This window comes from Centruroides vittatus, unplaced genomic scaffold (genome assembly GCF_030686945.1).
Source record: "Centruroides vittatus isolate TY-2023 unplaced genomic scaffold, ASM3068694v2 contig_481, whole genome shotgun sequence".
NCBI lineage: Eukaryota > Metazoa > Arthropoda > Arachnida > Scorpiones > Buthidae > Centruroides > Centruroides vittatus.
In genome coordinates, this window is record NW_027122271.1 from 33,435 (window position 1) to 47,007 (window position 13,573).

The following is a 13,573-nucleotide window of genomic DNA, read 5'->3' on the forward strand; positions in this document are numbered from 1 at the left end:
TTGGAAAGAAGCAAGAATCGTGTTCACCCACGATCCCACCACAACAGTTTCATTAAATGCTTTCTAAGAATTATGTTGTATAATCAATACAGATGAAATTAATTATTACAAAAAGTATTTAAAGTATAGCTAGAAATTCAAGATATTTTGATTGAATATAAAACCAGAAATCCTGAATGTATTTCTAGTACAATTACAGAACTCAATATAATTTGTCAGAATTTAAACTGCCTTTTATGTGTAATTTGAAAAATATCTTTCCTTTAAATCATATAATAAAAAACCTAAATAAAATAGATGTGTAAACTTAGTTCTAAGTAACATATAGGTTAATGTTACCTATAGTTCCAAGATGGTGGCTCGTCTGATTCCAGCAAGGAAACATTTCTAACCTAACCTATTCTAATAATTTTGTTGGTAATAATTATGGTAATTTATTAGAATAGGTTAGGTTAGGTTAGAACATGTGTCACCACTGTTTCCTTCTTCTATTTGCTGGAATCAGAGATGAGTCGCCATCTTGGAACCATTGGTAACATTAACAAAAATATCTATTTTCATTATGTGAATTAGAATTATTACTACTTCAAAATAAACCATTTCAAATAATTATTAAAATAAATTATAAACCTGTTTCATTCCTGCAACCATATCAATAAACTGAGATGTTGGAAATACTATCAACAAATGCTCCTCAGGTACTCTTTCCACAGTTCGATTTACCTAAACATTAAATTTGTAAATAATATTTTTATAATATAAACAACAATAATAAAAAAACAAAGATTTCATACTTTCTTAACTGAAGTTAAAACATCAGTAAATGAGATAATACAAAACAATAATTTTATATACAACTGTTTTATAAATATTTTAGTGAAATATAATGCGTGTATATAGAATAAACAGATACTTGTATATAGAAACCACATATGCTATTCAATACGATAATAAATTAGTCATTTTTGTCATCTGATAAATATTTCTTTTAATTTAAATGTTCATTTTATTTCTGTTTATACTAAATTTATTCTTTATCTTGTTTGTTGCAGTAAAGTTTTAATTAAATTTATTTCTTTAACAAACATTTTTTAAATATTATACCAAGTACTATTGTTATAATGTTTAGTTGTTAGCATGCCTAATTGAATCTTCTTTGCAAATGTTATTTAAAATCATTTTGAAATGCATTAGTATAAATTTTCTTTTATAAGAATAATCTGTATTACAACTTATAATTTAACTGAAAAATTCAAACTTCCAGGTTCTCTAAATTCTAAATTATCAATTATTCTCTCTTTTGTTTATCAATGCTTCACAGTGCATCCAGCTTATTAATCTTTTCTCTGCAGTCAATGATAATTTCATATTTATAAAAACATTTAAATTATCCATAAAAAATTGAATTGTAGATGATTATTTTGGAAGACATTCATTATAAGAATTTCTTCAATAACTTTAATATCAATGTTAGCCTATGAGTTCAAAGATTAGCATTATAAAGTTTAATTTTAAAATATTTTATTTTTTTAAACATAGAAGCTGAATAACTGTATGTGATAAATTACAATAATAAATATTAAAATAAAGTTTATCATATGTATTCATTTGAGTTGTAATATGAGTATGTATGATAGATGGCATACTTCAATAAATAAATATCATATGAAAGAATTTCTTAGACAGCTTATAAAATTGATATAGAACTACAGAAAAACTAATAATCTAATAATAAAAATAAAAATTAAATTTAAGATACTATTAAAACATGAACATAACAATAATAAATTATATTAAATATGTACAAAATTACAAAAATCTAATGGTATTAACTAGCAAGAACAAGCAATACAGAAAAATGAAATTTCCTTTCATCAATAAAATATGAAAAACTCATCAGGATATATTAATACAAATTATACTCAATAACAGAATTGAGTATATTGGTTTATTGACATTATTAATATATTTTCTGATTAAAGTTAAATATAGAAGTGTCTGATTTCTTGAAATAGATATTAATTTACATTTAAACTGTTGATGTATCAATAATTAAAATCCTTCTAGAAATAAGTGCTATTAATTATTCAAATACGAAATATCCTTAAACATTATTGGTTATTTAATATACAGTAATACCTTGACTTATGCAAACCCAGAGTTATGCGATCTTCAAATCTCGTCAATTTGTCTTTTGTTTGAGCGCCACACAACTCTTGATTACTCACTCCCCCAACACTATTGTTCAGCACTATTGTACATGTTCAGACACGTCACGCAGAATCGACACATAGCTACAATTTATTTTGTGTTATTTATTTCTGTGTTTGTTATATCTATGGAGACTTGAGAGATTCTACTATGTCATCGAAACGAAGTAGAACTGATTCTTCTGCATCAAACAAGAAAAGAAAAACTTTATATTCGGAATGTAAAGTTAACATTATTAAAGACTTCAATACAAAAATGAAAATTTGTGAATTGGTAAAGAAGTTTGATCTACCGGAATTGATGGTCAGAACAGTTATAAAAGGTAAAGAAAAAATTCTCAAAGCTTTGTAAAATGCTCAATCTTTAAATTCAAGCATCATTCGTAAACATCACGGTATTATTGCTGAGATGGAAACAATGTTAACATTATGGTGTGATAATCAAGTAAATGTGAAAAATTGTCCTGTTGATCAGAATATGGTATGATCTCAAGCTGAGCTGATTTTTGAGAGATTGAAAGAGGATGCTGGAGAGTTGGCTAAAGATGAAGAGTTTAAAGCTAGTAGTGGTTGGTTCAACTAATTCAAAAGTTGCTGTAATTGGCATAGCATTGCAGGAAGTGAAGAGGTGGCAAGTGCTGATAAAGAGGCTCTGTCTTACTATCCAAAGAAATTCAAAACTATGATAGATGAAGGTGGCTATACCAGCCAAACCATATTCAACGTAGACGAGATTGGCCTGTTCTGGAAGATGTCTAAAAGAACTTTTATTGTGCGTGAAGAGAAAACCTTTCCAGGTTTTAAGGCCGCCAAAAATCGATTGATAGTGATGGTTGGCGCAAATGCAGCTGATGATTGTAAGTTAAAACCTCTCTTAGTTTATTGCTCGGAAAATCCAAGAGCATTGAAAAATAAATCTAAAGCTGGATTGCCTGTGATTTGGAGATCAAATTGTAAAGTTTGGGTGACAGCTTCTCTTTTTGAGGACTAGTTTGGCCATTACTTCATACCTGAGGTCGAACATTATTGCCAATCTAAACAAATTCCATTTAAAGTGATGCTAATAATCGACAATGCACTAGGTCATCTCCCTGCAACATTAAATAATTCCGACCAACGCATGAAAGTTGTATTTTTGCCACCAAATACAACCAGCTTGCTTCAACCTAGGGAGTCATCAAAACATTCAAAGCTTATTACACGAGACGATCGTTTGTACATCTGCATGAAGCTATAAGACAGAACAACAAGCTCTCTGTTAAAAACTTTTGGAAACAATTCAATGTTTTAGATGCAGTGAGAATCATTGGCCAATCTTGAAATGAAGTTTCACAAAAAACTTTAAATGGCATCTGGAAAAAACTGTGTCCTTTTTTTCCACCATTGAAACTCAGGCAGAATCAGTGCCAGAGCCTAATGAAATTGGTAATGTGATTGAAGAAGTTGTCGATCTTGCCAGGCAAATAAATTTAGAAGTGGATAGTGATGACGTTCAAGAACTGCTGGATTCCCACAATCATGAGCTGACAATTGATGAGCTCATAGAAATGCGTGAGCAAGAGCAAGACATTGAAGAACTTGATTCTTTAGACCCAGTTCAATCAGAAGATCAAATGACGAATGGAAACTTGACAAAAGACCTCAGTTCAACTGAAAAGGGGTTACAAATTTTAGAAAATATAGACTCCAATGAAGAGCATATTTCTTCTACAAAATGAGAAATAAAAAAATTATTAGCATGCAACAAGGAAATTTTGCAGAAGAAAAAAAAATCTTTGAGCTGTCAAACGAATTTGTTAGATTTTATGAAGCCTTCTACATCAAAATAACTTCGATTTACAATTTTAATAATATAATTTGTTATACATATGTATTATCTAAGATTTTATTAAACATTTTTTTCTAAATTATTGTTTTCTTTAGTCTCCAGCCCCAATTAAAAATAATTTGTATGTATTTATATGCAAAATTATACCCTGACTTACACGGTTACCGCTCGGTCCTATCTATTGTGTAAGTTTGGGGTATTACTTTATTTTGTATCTCATTTATTTACTTTCAAACGTACAATAAAGGTTGTAAAATAATTTATATTCATATTGTATATTTCAGTAAATTAAAACAAACCTTTCCTTCTGCTGAAATTTTATGGCCAATAACGTCTCTGAACCAAAGAATACTGGATTTTATTACATTATCTTCCACTTTATACTTGATTCCAGATTCTTGTAATACTGACCATAATTCACTAACATTTGATAATCCTTCAATTTCATTATCTATTTCCATAGATATAATCTGTAATATTATTATTATTACTATTTAATTATAAAATTTATAACATAATCATATTAAAAACTGTCTAAAATTATATTAAATTATCTCTAATCATATTAAAAAATGAAAATTAAATGAGAATCAAACAAAAATATAGGGAAATCTATATTTATAAAATAAGATAGTTCATTTAAAAATTAAAAATAAAACATGCAAAAATTTCTGTTAAAAAATGATATTTTTAGTTTTTAAAGTTTTCAATACAGTAGAATTCAAATTGAAAAAATTTAAGCCAACTTTTCATTTCTACAATAAACTTCTATTTCCAAATATCTAATAATATTTATGTATAAATCTTTGTAGTAACTCTATACACTGTCAAATAAATACAGTGGAACCTTGCTTAATGAGCATAATTCATTCCAGTCTTACTCGTAATGCAAAACACTCATTAAGCAAAACAATTTTTCCCATAGAAATTAATGTAAAATAAGATAATACATTCCATGCCAAAAAAATGCTCAAATGTTTTATGTATAACATTTATTCAAAAAGAATTGTACAATATACACTTTTAAGGAACATGAATCATCATCATCTTTTCTTCTAGCGCGGAATTAACCAACCTGTAATGCAAATTTGATTTGCAGAAACAAAATTAAAAAAAAAAAAAAATCACAGCTAATATGTTTGATAAACACTCCAAATGATATGCCAAATTCTTGGGTTATGTAAAGGCTATAATTAAATATTAGAAATTAATTAATTTGACTAGAGGTAGGCAGTTATGTTTTCATCTCGTATTAAATTTAATAATTATAAATAGTTAATTTTTAATTCAGACATTTCTAAAATTTAATTTAGAATCGATCATTAAATTTAATGACCCAAGAATTTGGCATATCGTTTAGCATGTTTATTATATAACGAGCTATGGTTGTTGATGTTTATAAGTAATATGTATGAACACAAGTTTGGAAAAATATGTGATTACAAGCGACAGTAAGATGCTAGTGGGATGAGTACTAAACAAAGACTGATGGAGCATGCCGCATGTGCACAATTAGAGACTTCCTCTCTCCTCATCACTCGTTATGCAAAACATCGCTCGTTAAGCGAGGCAAATTTTTACAATTTGTTTTGCTCGTTATGTAAAAAATTCGTTGTGCAAGGTGTTCGTTAAGCAAGATTCCACTGTATTGAGAATTGTTAAATAAAATATAAAACATTGGTTTAATCATCCAAATTTATTTTGTCACTTTCAAAATAGGCTCCCTTTGATGCAATACACTTCTGCCACAAATAATCCAGTCATCAAAACACTTCTTATAAGTGCTTTCCAATATGACTTGCAGCTTCCTCTGTGAATTTTGTTTTATTTCTCCAATCTACTCAAAGTGTCTCAACAAAACCCCAAACTCAAATTATCACAAAGTAGTAATTTGATATAAATTCTACCTACTTGAACTTGTAACTGGTGTGGTTACAGGTTCAAGTAGGTAGAATTTATGTAATACAACCAGGTGTGTGGTTTCTGATTTATATTATGTAGTAATTTGAGTTTGGGGAAAAGGAAAAAGTCACACGGGGCCATATCTGGTGAATACAGTGCTTGGTCAATGACATTCGTTGAGTTTTTGGTTAAAAAATTGCATACAAAGATTGATGTGATGCAACATCAAAGAATTGTTCTTCCACAGATCTAGCCTTTTCTGGCAAACATTCTCTCTCAAATGCCTCATAACACCCGAGTAATATTGTTCATTGACTGTTTGTCCCTCGGGAAGAAGTTCCTAGTGGACAACACCATGACAGTCAAAGAAAACAGTCAACTTTACTTTGATTTTTGAGCAACTTTGATGTGGATTTTTTGGTTTTGGCTCATTCTGAAAGCACCATTCCAAAGTTTGTTGGCTGGTTTGCATGTCAAACTCATAAACCCACATCTCATCACCTATTATGATGCGTTTCATGAATGTATGATCCAAACTGGCTCATTCAAGCATGTCTTCAGTAACCTTTTTCCAGTGCTCTTTTTGAAGAAAATTCAGCTCCATTGAAAAAAGTCATGCTGCAACATTTCTCATGCCCAAAACATCAACTAAAATGGTGAAAACAGATTCATGAGACATGTTCAGATTCTGAGCAATTTCTCTCAAGCTAGAATGACAATTTTCCATCACCATTTTTTTCACTTTGGCGATGTTTTTGTCAGTTGAAGATGTTGAAGGTTGATCAGAACAAGACAAGTCTTCCACCACTTCTCGGCCATCTTTAAATGCTTTATACCACTTGTATGCACATGTTTTGGATAAAGCTGACTCACCATAGGCCTTCTGCAACATTTTCAACGACTTGGCACAAGAAATTTCATTGGCAACACAAAATATAAAGTAAACTCTTTGCTTGATATTTTTGTCCATTTTAAAAATTGCAAAGCATACTTTACATTCAATAATGAAACCAATGGTTGTAAATAAACTGGTTGATAGATGGTGCTACAAATTCACATAATAATTAAGTATACTGGTGTCAACTTACAGCAAAAAGTTTGTTTTCATATCATTTATACAGGCTTTTGAAATGGACAATTCCGAGTATTTATCTGACAGAATGTATTTTTGGCAATATACGATAATTGAAAATTTTGATTTATATTAGTCATTAAAAATTACTCTTGCATAATTTTGTTGTATAAACTATAATTTTAACCAGAGCTTTGGAATCAATAGACTAAGTCCCCAACTCTGACCAATAAAATTTTAGAAGGTCCAACTCCAAAATTCTGTTTCTAAATAATAATTTATCATATACATTGATTATGTTAATCCAGGATAGCATTTCATCATTACCAAGTGAATCATCAGGCTACTTGCTACTTTTTAAGCAGTTTTTAAGTGAATTATCAAACATTCCTATCAAAACCACTGAAAGCACTTATCTTTCTTCACAGAATTTTTCATTATCACTAATATCATCTTCATCTTCAACCACACATTGACACACAAAATGTTCTCCATCAAGGGTATAATTAGTGTTGAACCGAATATTTCGCATTATTTGATATTTGGCCAAATACAGTCACTCCTCACTTAAAAACCTACAAGTTTAACAACTGCTCAGACTTATGACTAACTCTACAGGATGGTGGAATCCCCTTTCTTAATCTTAGCCTTGTTCCCGCAGTTAGTCAATATTCTCTACACAAAGCATATGCAATCTCAACTACATATTTCATTTATAAATTTGTATTTTATTGAGCATCCCATTTGAAAGATTCCATTACTAAAATATTAATCTGAGTATCTTTTTTTTATGAATGAACTCCAATCTTTTTTGATACAGTACTCATTTTTATAATTTTTGCTGATTTTATTTATTGGTTCTGTAATAAGTAAAAGATGCAAATTAAAACAAAGTTATCATACTGGAATTTCCTTTAGATCTTTCTTTAGCTAGAATAAATAAAAATGATTAAACTCTTCATTCATTTGCTTAACAGCCTATTCATAGGAACAGAACTCAGTCAGTAAGTGAAGAATGGCTGTACTAAACACCCATGTTCAATATTCAGACCAAATACTTCATCAAAGTTGAACTTTTCAGTCAAATAATGTCATTTTAGTTTGGGGAGAGAAACAAAATAGAATAAAACTAACATATTTTAAATGTTAGTTTTATTTCTATTTTGTTTCTCTCCTCTGAGATTTTAACTCAGACATTTAAAAATATTGTTATTTATTCTTTTCTGAAACAAATATTACTTTAATAAATAATCTTGAGCAAACATTATTTATTAACAATCACAATTTGAGAGTGGTAAATTGTAATGAAAAAACATTAATGTTTCTGCATTCATAAGAAGTAAGTGATTTTGCTGGTTGTCAAATACTTCCAGTTTTGCTGAACATACTATACATTCACTAAATACACAACTTTTTAGGGTTTCCAAAAAATGGCAGTGCTCAATGGCAAAATTTAATTTTTCACTTTTCATTACATAATAATTTTTAAAAATAAAAACATATATAATCTTTATTACTGAATAGCAGATGCTGCTCTCCACCTTATTTTAAGACATAGAATCTAAGCCTTCTGCTTCGTGCCAGTCCAAATAAATTCACCAAAATATTTAGTATTTGGTAGTCAGAAAAGCAAAAATATTTTGTATTTGACAACAGTAACATCAGAATAATTATTCAATATTCAGCTTAAAACCTGTATTTGGCTCATCCTTAGTTACAGCAAAGAACTAGAAGCACTAACAGGCACATGGCACAATCATGCTTCTTATACATACATGATAAAAAATCTGCTTAGAAAACTGATAACTAGCTGTAAGAAGTAAAAAAAGTTGCAATAAGTGATAGTTATAGTAATGAACTGTCACTTACTTCAATTAAACAGTAATATACAAGTAATAAAGTTATCTGTACGGTATAGTTCAATTAAATTTTTTAGAAAGTAATTTTTTAAAGTACAGGTATCCCTTGTACAAACAACACAGTACTTTTACAACATGGTTTGAAAATTGAGGATATCCCCATAAGTAGTATATATATACCAATTCTGGCTCACCAAAATGTGAATGACTCAAAATCAGAAAATTTCAAAATTAAGCAAAAATAAAAAACAGCCCAAAACATTTTTGGCCCACCAAGTGTGAATGACTCAGAATCAGCCTCATTCACATGCCCAAAATGTTTCTGGCCCACCTATAAATTTATCAAGCCTCAAAAATCGCTTGCTATATTATCTATCAATATATAAAAATCTACCATGAGGTGTATGCAAAAATCTACCTGAGCTGAATCAACAAAATCCATGATATGTAAATGCCCGCTTCCATCCTTCCAAAAATAATACATCCATACTTTCTCACCATAGTGAGTTAATACCAACTTAACATTATGAACTGAAGTCCCCATTTATATAAGAGAAAATTCATACAGTATCATTTATTACAAATTCTAGCTAACAATGAAACAACTATATTTTTATAATTATTTTCAATAAATTCGTCGGAGAACATTTTCTTTAAAATAACATCACACTGATCAATTTTATTTTTATGTTTTATAATAAAATCTTCGGATAATTCTTGATATTTAACAACTATTTTCCAGTCTAATACATTTAATCGATCTAAGTCTTCGAGTAATTGTTCCAATATGGTTTAATATCTTATAAGTGAATTTAAATTTAATTTTAGAGCATTTTTCCTAATAAAATCATTATCTAAATTTTGAAATCGAGATATAGCATCCCAAACCACTTTTTCTCCTATATAAATAAAAACTCTAAATGAACTAAACACTATTGATAAATTTCAAAATACTCCCATAAGAAAGTTAAACGAACTGCAAACTGATAACAAATATCCAGTTAGTAATGTTAAATCAGTATCCACTCGCTACGGTGATAAAAAATTAGTAGTTCTCATGGACTCTAAATGGAATGAATTTATCAAGTTTATCTGTTAGGTCGACTCAATAAAAAAGTAACAGATAAGCATATTGAAGATTTAAACATGAGTGATTTAAAATTTGTACACAGAGGTATGAAAGATTGTGAGAATTCTAATAAAGCACATATTGTTGAGTTTGTTGGTAACTAGTCATAGGCATGATATCTGGTACCAATTCTTTTTATTTTTTGATTGATAAAATTCTGTCATTCACACCTCATGGTAGATTTTTACATATTGATAGATAATATAGCATGAGATTTTTGAGACTTGATAAATTTATAGGTGGGCCAGAAACATTTTGGGCATGTGAATGAGGCTGATTTTGAGTTATTCACACTTTGGTGGACCAGAAACGTTTTGGGCTGTTTTTTTATTTTTGCTTAATTTTGAAATTTTCTGATTTTGAGTCATTTGCATCTTTGGATCATTCACATTTTGGTGAGCCAGAATCGATATATATATACTACTCCCGTACATCACAACTTCCAGTTTCACTCTAACACAGTTTGGGAAATCCTCCACACAAAATTTCACAATTTTTAAGTGTAAACTTTGTTATTCGATATTTTATTTTATTCAAGTAAGCACACATTATCTTAAATTTGCCAATGGATTTTAGAATATTGAAATTTTCAAATTATTTTGTGCTTTTTGTCAGGTTTACTCTAATGTAAACTGATAGGACAAGGAAGAAAAAGTGCACTAACTTTCCAGGTGATCCGGGTGAAACCAGAACAACCACTTATCATTCTCATTGCTTTCAGACTTTAGCCCTTAAGACTGTCACTGTTTTCTTTTTATAGATTAATCTTCGAATTTAATAAAGTTTATTCAAACATTTTTAGGTAAGTGTTATTAAACTTTTTTAACTGCAGGTATTATTTCATTCATAAAAATGATGAACAAAACATAGCAACATCTCAATACTTGAACAATTCAGTATTCAAACACAAATTCTGGAAGAAAGTTAGTACTCGACTGAACTGTAGAACAAATTTTTGATTAATAACATATTTTTATTTTGTCATCCATAAAAATTTTTTATGATAAAAATAAAAAATATGAAAATGTTGCTGATATTTCTGATCAACATCAACAAAAAAGCTGAAATGACAACAATACTTCGTAATAAGAAAATGCCCTCGTTTAATTAAAATTCATATTAATGCATAATATAGTACTTTTATTCGTAATTGTTAAATAATTATTGATTGGAAATTGATTGTTATAACAAACATATTTCTCATAGTAACAAAAAAGAATAGTATACTTTTGCTAACTTTGGAACTTAACCCTATGTTTTGCATTAGTCCTTTGTTTCATATAGCATGGATTCACATAAGATGGCACTTTTTCAGAATGTTACTACTGTGTTATATGAGAGATACCTGTATTTTAAATTTAATTTAAAATTTTAATTAATTTTATATTATTCATGTTAATTATCAAAAAACTATGTAAATTTAATTTATCTGCATAAAAAAAGTAAAAAACTGTTATATTGGTAACTGTTTGCATATACAAAACAAATTTTTCTGAATTTTAATGTATTTCTGTAAGATAATTGATCTTAATTTGCACAAATTGTTTCTTTTTAATCCAAGTGAATTAAAGGTGTAATGTATTTGATTAACTATAAAGTTAAAACATGCTTCATTTTTGTTAATTTTGTTTAAAAAAATATAAATGTAGAAAAGAAAATAAGTTCAATTAAGAGACTATAATTTAAAGTTTACAATAGTAATTACACAGAATTTTCTTACCTTTAAAGCCATATCTGGTTTAGAATAGGATCTTATTTCTTTTTCAATTTCTTTTAAAAGTTTTTGTTGTTCTTTTTCAAATTTTTTCTGTTGTGTTTTAGAACCTTTTTGCAAATTCTTACATATTACATTCATATCATCATTTTCATTTTCAGAAGTATTCTATTAAAATGCATTAAATTTTTAATAAGCATATATCATTTTCTCATACATTACAATTGATATAGTTAAACAAAATTAATTTTTAGAGAAAAATGAAATTAAATATTGATAAACAAATAGCATAAAATCCTGAATATATAAAATTAACACCATAATTGTATAGAAAATTGTAAAAACATAATGACTATATATATATATATATAAATAATAATTTTGTTAAATGCAATTATACAGTTTTAAAATGATCTTTTTTAAGTATTGCATTATTCGTGTATTAATTCTGATGATAAACGTATGTAAATTATATATTATAATCTCTTTCCATGTATTTATTATAAATCATATAGACCATAAAAAATACCATTCAGCGAAAGATAACCAAGAAAATAATCGAAAATAGAGAAAGTAAAATAAGGAATCTCAACAATTCAATTTCAACAGTTAATAATATGTAAGAAATAAAGCATAAAAAAAATGTAATGAAAAAATATTAAACATTTAGTACATAAGAAAAAAAAAACACAAAATATAAACTGTAGAATCAATAAATAAATAAATTATGAAAAGAAATAAACCATTAAAAATAAAAGGAATATATTAGAAAAGGAAATTATAAATTTCACTAGAAAAAGAGGATGTACCAGTACTATATTAATATATTCATAGAAGAGAAAATAAATCAAAATGAATCTTTAACTTTCTAATTCTTTTTACCTCTATGTCCTTACTGTTTTACATTTCTGTGTATATATTGTCTACTTGGACATACAGTCAAACCTGTTTTTATGCGGGGGATAGAAACCGCATTAAAAAAGACGCATTAAAAAAAATAGCACGAAACTTCACGAATGGCTGCTGTAAAAAATAGTTTTCGCAACACAATTAAAAAATATTTTTTTTATGCGGTCAACAGGGACCGCATAAAAAAAGTCTCACATAGAAAATAACTCAAAACCGTACGAAATAGAATTTATTGACAACAGATGTCAGCACTTGACTGCATCGTCTGGTCTATCGTCTGTTTTACATATTTTTGTCCAGGTGGTGTTTTGTTGACTTAAAAAGTAAATTATTTCATTTTTCGCATATTCATGCAATAATATTACTATAATAAGTGCATTTATGCTATAATAAGTTTATTTAGCTATAATAAGTCAACGTGAGACATGACGAATCGCATGAGACTAGTCGCCAACTATACTGCACAAATAAAAAATCGCACAAAAAAAACCGCATAAATTAAAAATTTGCATTAAAAAAATCGCACATAAAAAGAGTGCATAAAAACAGGTTTGACTGTATTTATTAATAGGACTTATTATACTGGTGTAGTTTCTGATTAGCAAAATAATTATTTAAAAGTAATATTTAATTTTAAATAATTTTAAATCTTCCTCCACTGCACAGAATTTTGGCTGTAGATTCTGTGAAGCCAAAATTCTGTGAAGTGGAAGATGCAAACAGCAGGAAAAACATTAGAAAAAGTGAAAATATTGAAGGCAGAAATATGATATTTAAGAACATGTAAAAAAAAAAAAGGCTTAAGATTACCAATGCTGAGTTTGCCTGTGAGTATGAGCAAAACTTTACAAACATGATATTATTAAAATAACAGGTGAAAATAAAGATATATTGTTTTGACTTTTGACTAAGATCTCTCTTTGCTAATCAGAAACTTTACCAGTATAATC

At 28.2% G+C, this 13,573-nt stretch overlaps 1 protein-coding gene and 1 long non-coding RNA gene across 2 annotated transcripts in view; both read right to left on the reverse strand.

Moving 5' to 3' along the window:
• The window catches only part of mms4 (Methyl methanesulfonate sensitivity 4), a 39,258-nt gene that overhangs the window by 22,168 nt on the left and 3,517 nt on the right, over positions 1–13,573 (reverse strand). Inside the window, exons 4-6 of the mRNA XM_067273458.1 lie at positions 11,721–11,882; positions 4,338–4,508; positions 631–723 (exon numbers count right to left, since the gene is read on the reverse strand). Of these exons, the coding sequence (XP_067129559.1) occupies positions 631–723; positions 4,338–4,508; positions 11,721–11,882 (426 nt within the window). The remainder of the gene's footprint in view (positions 1–630; positions 724–4,337; positions 4,509–11,720; positions 11,883–13,573) is intronic.
• On the reverse strand, positions 2,493–4,241 carry LOC136977867 (uncharacterized). Its single transcript, XR_010881137.1, has 2 exons — positions 4,051–4,241; positions 2,493–2,674 (listed from the first exon to the last, which is right to left on the reverse strand). It is a non-coding gene; the product is annotated as an uncharacterized lncRNA (long non-coding RNA).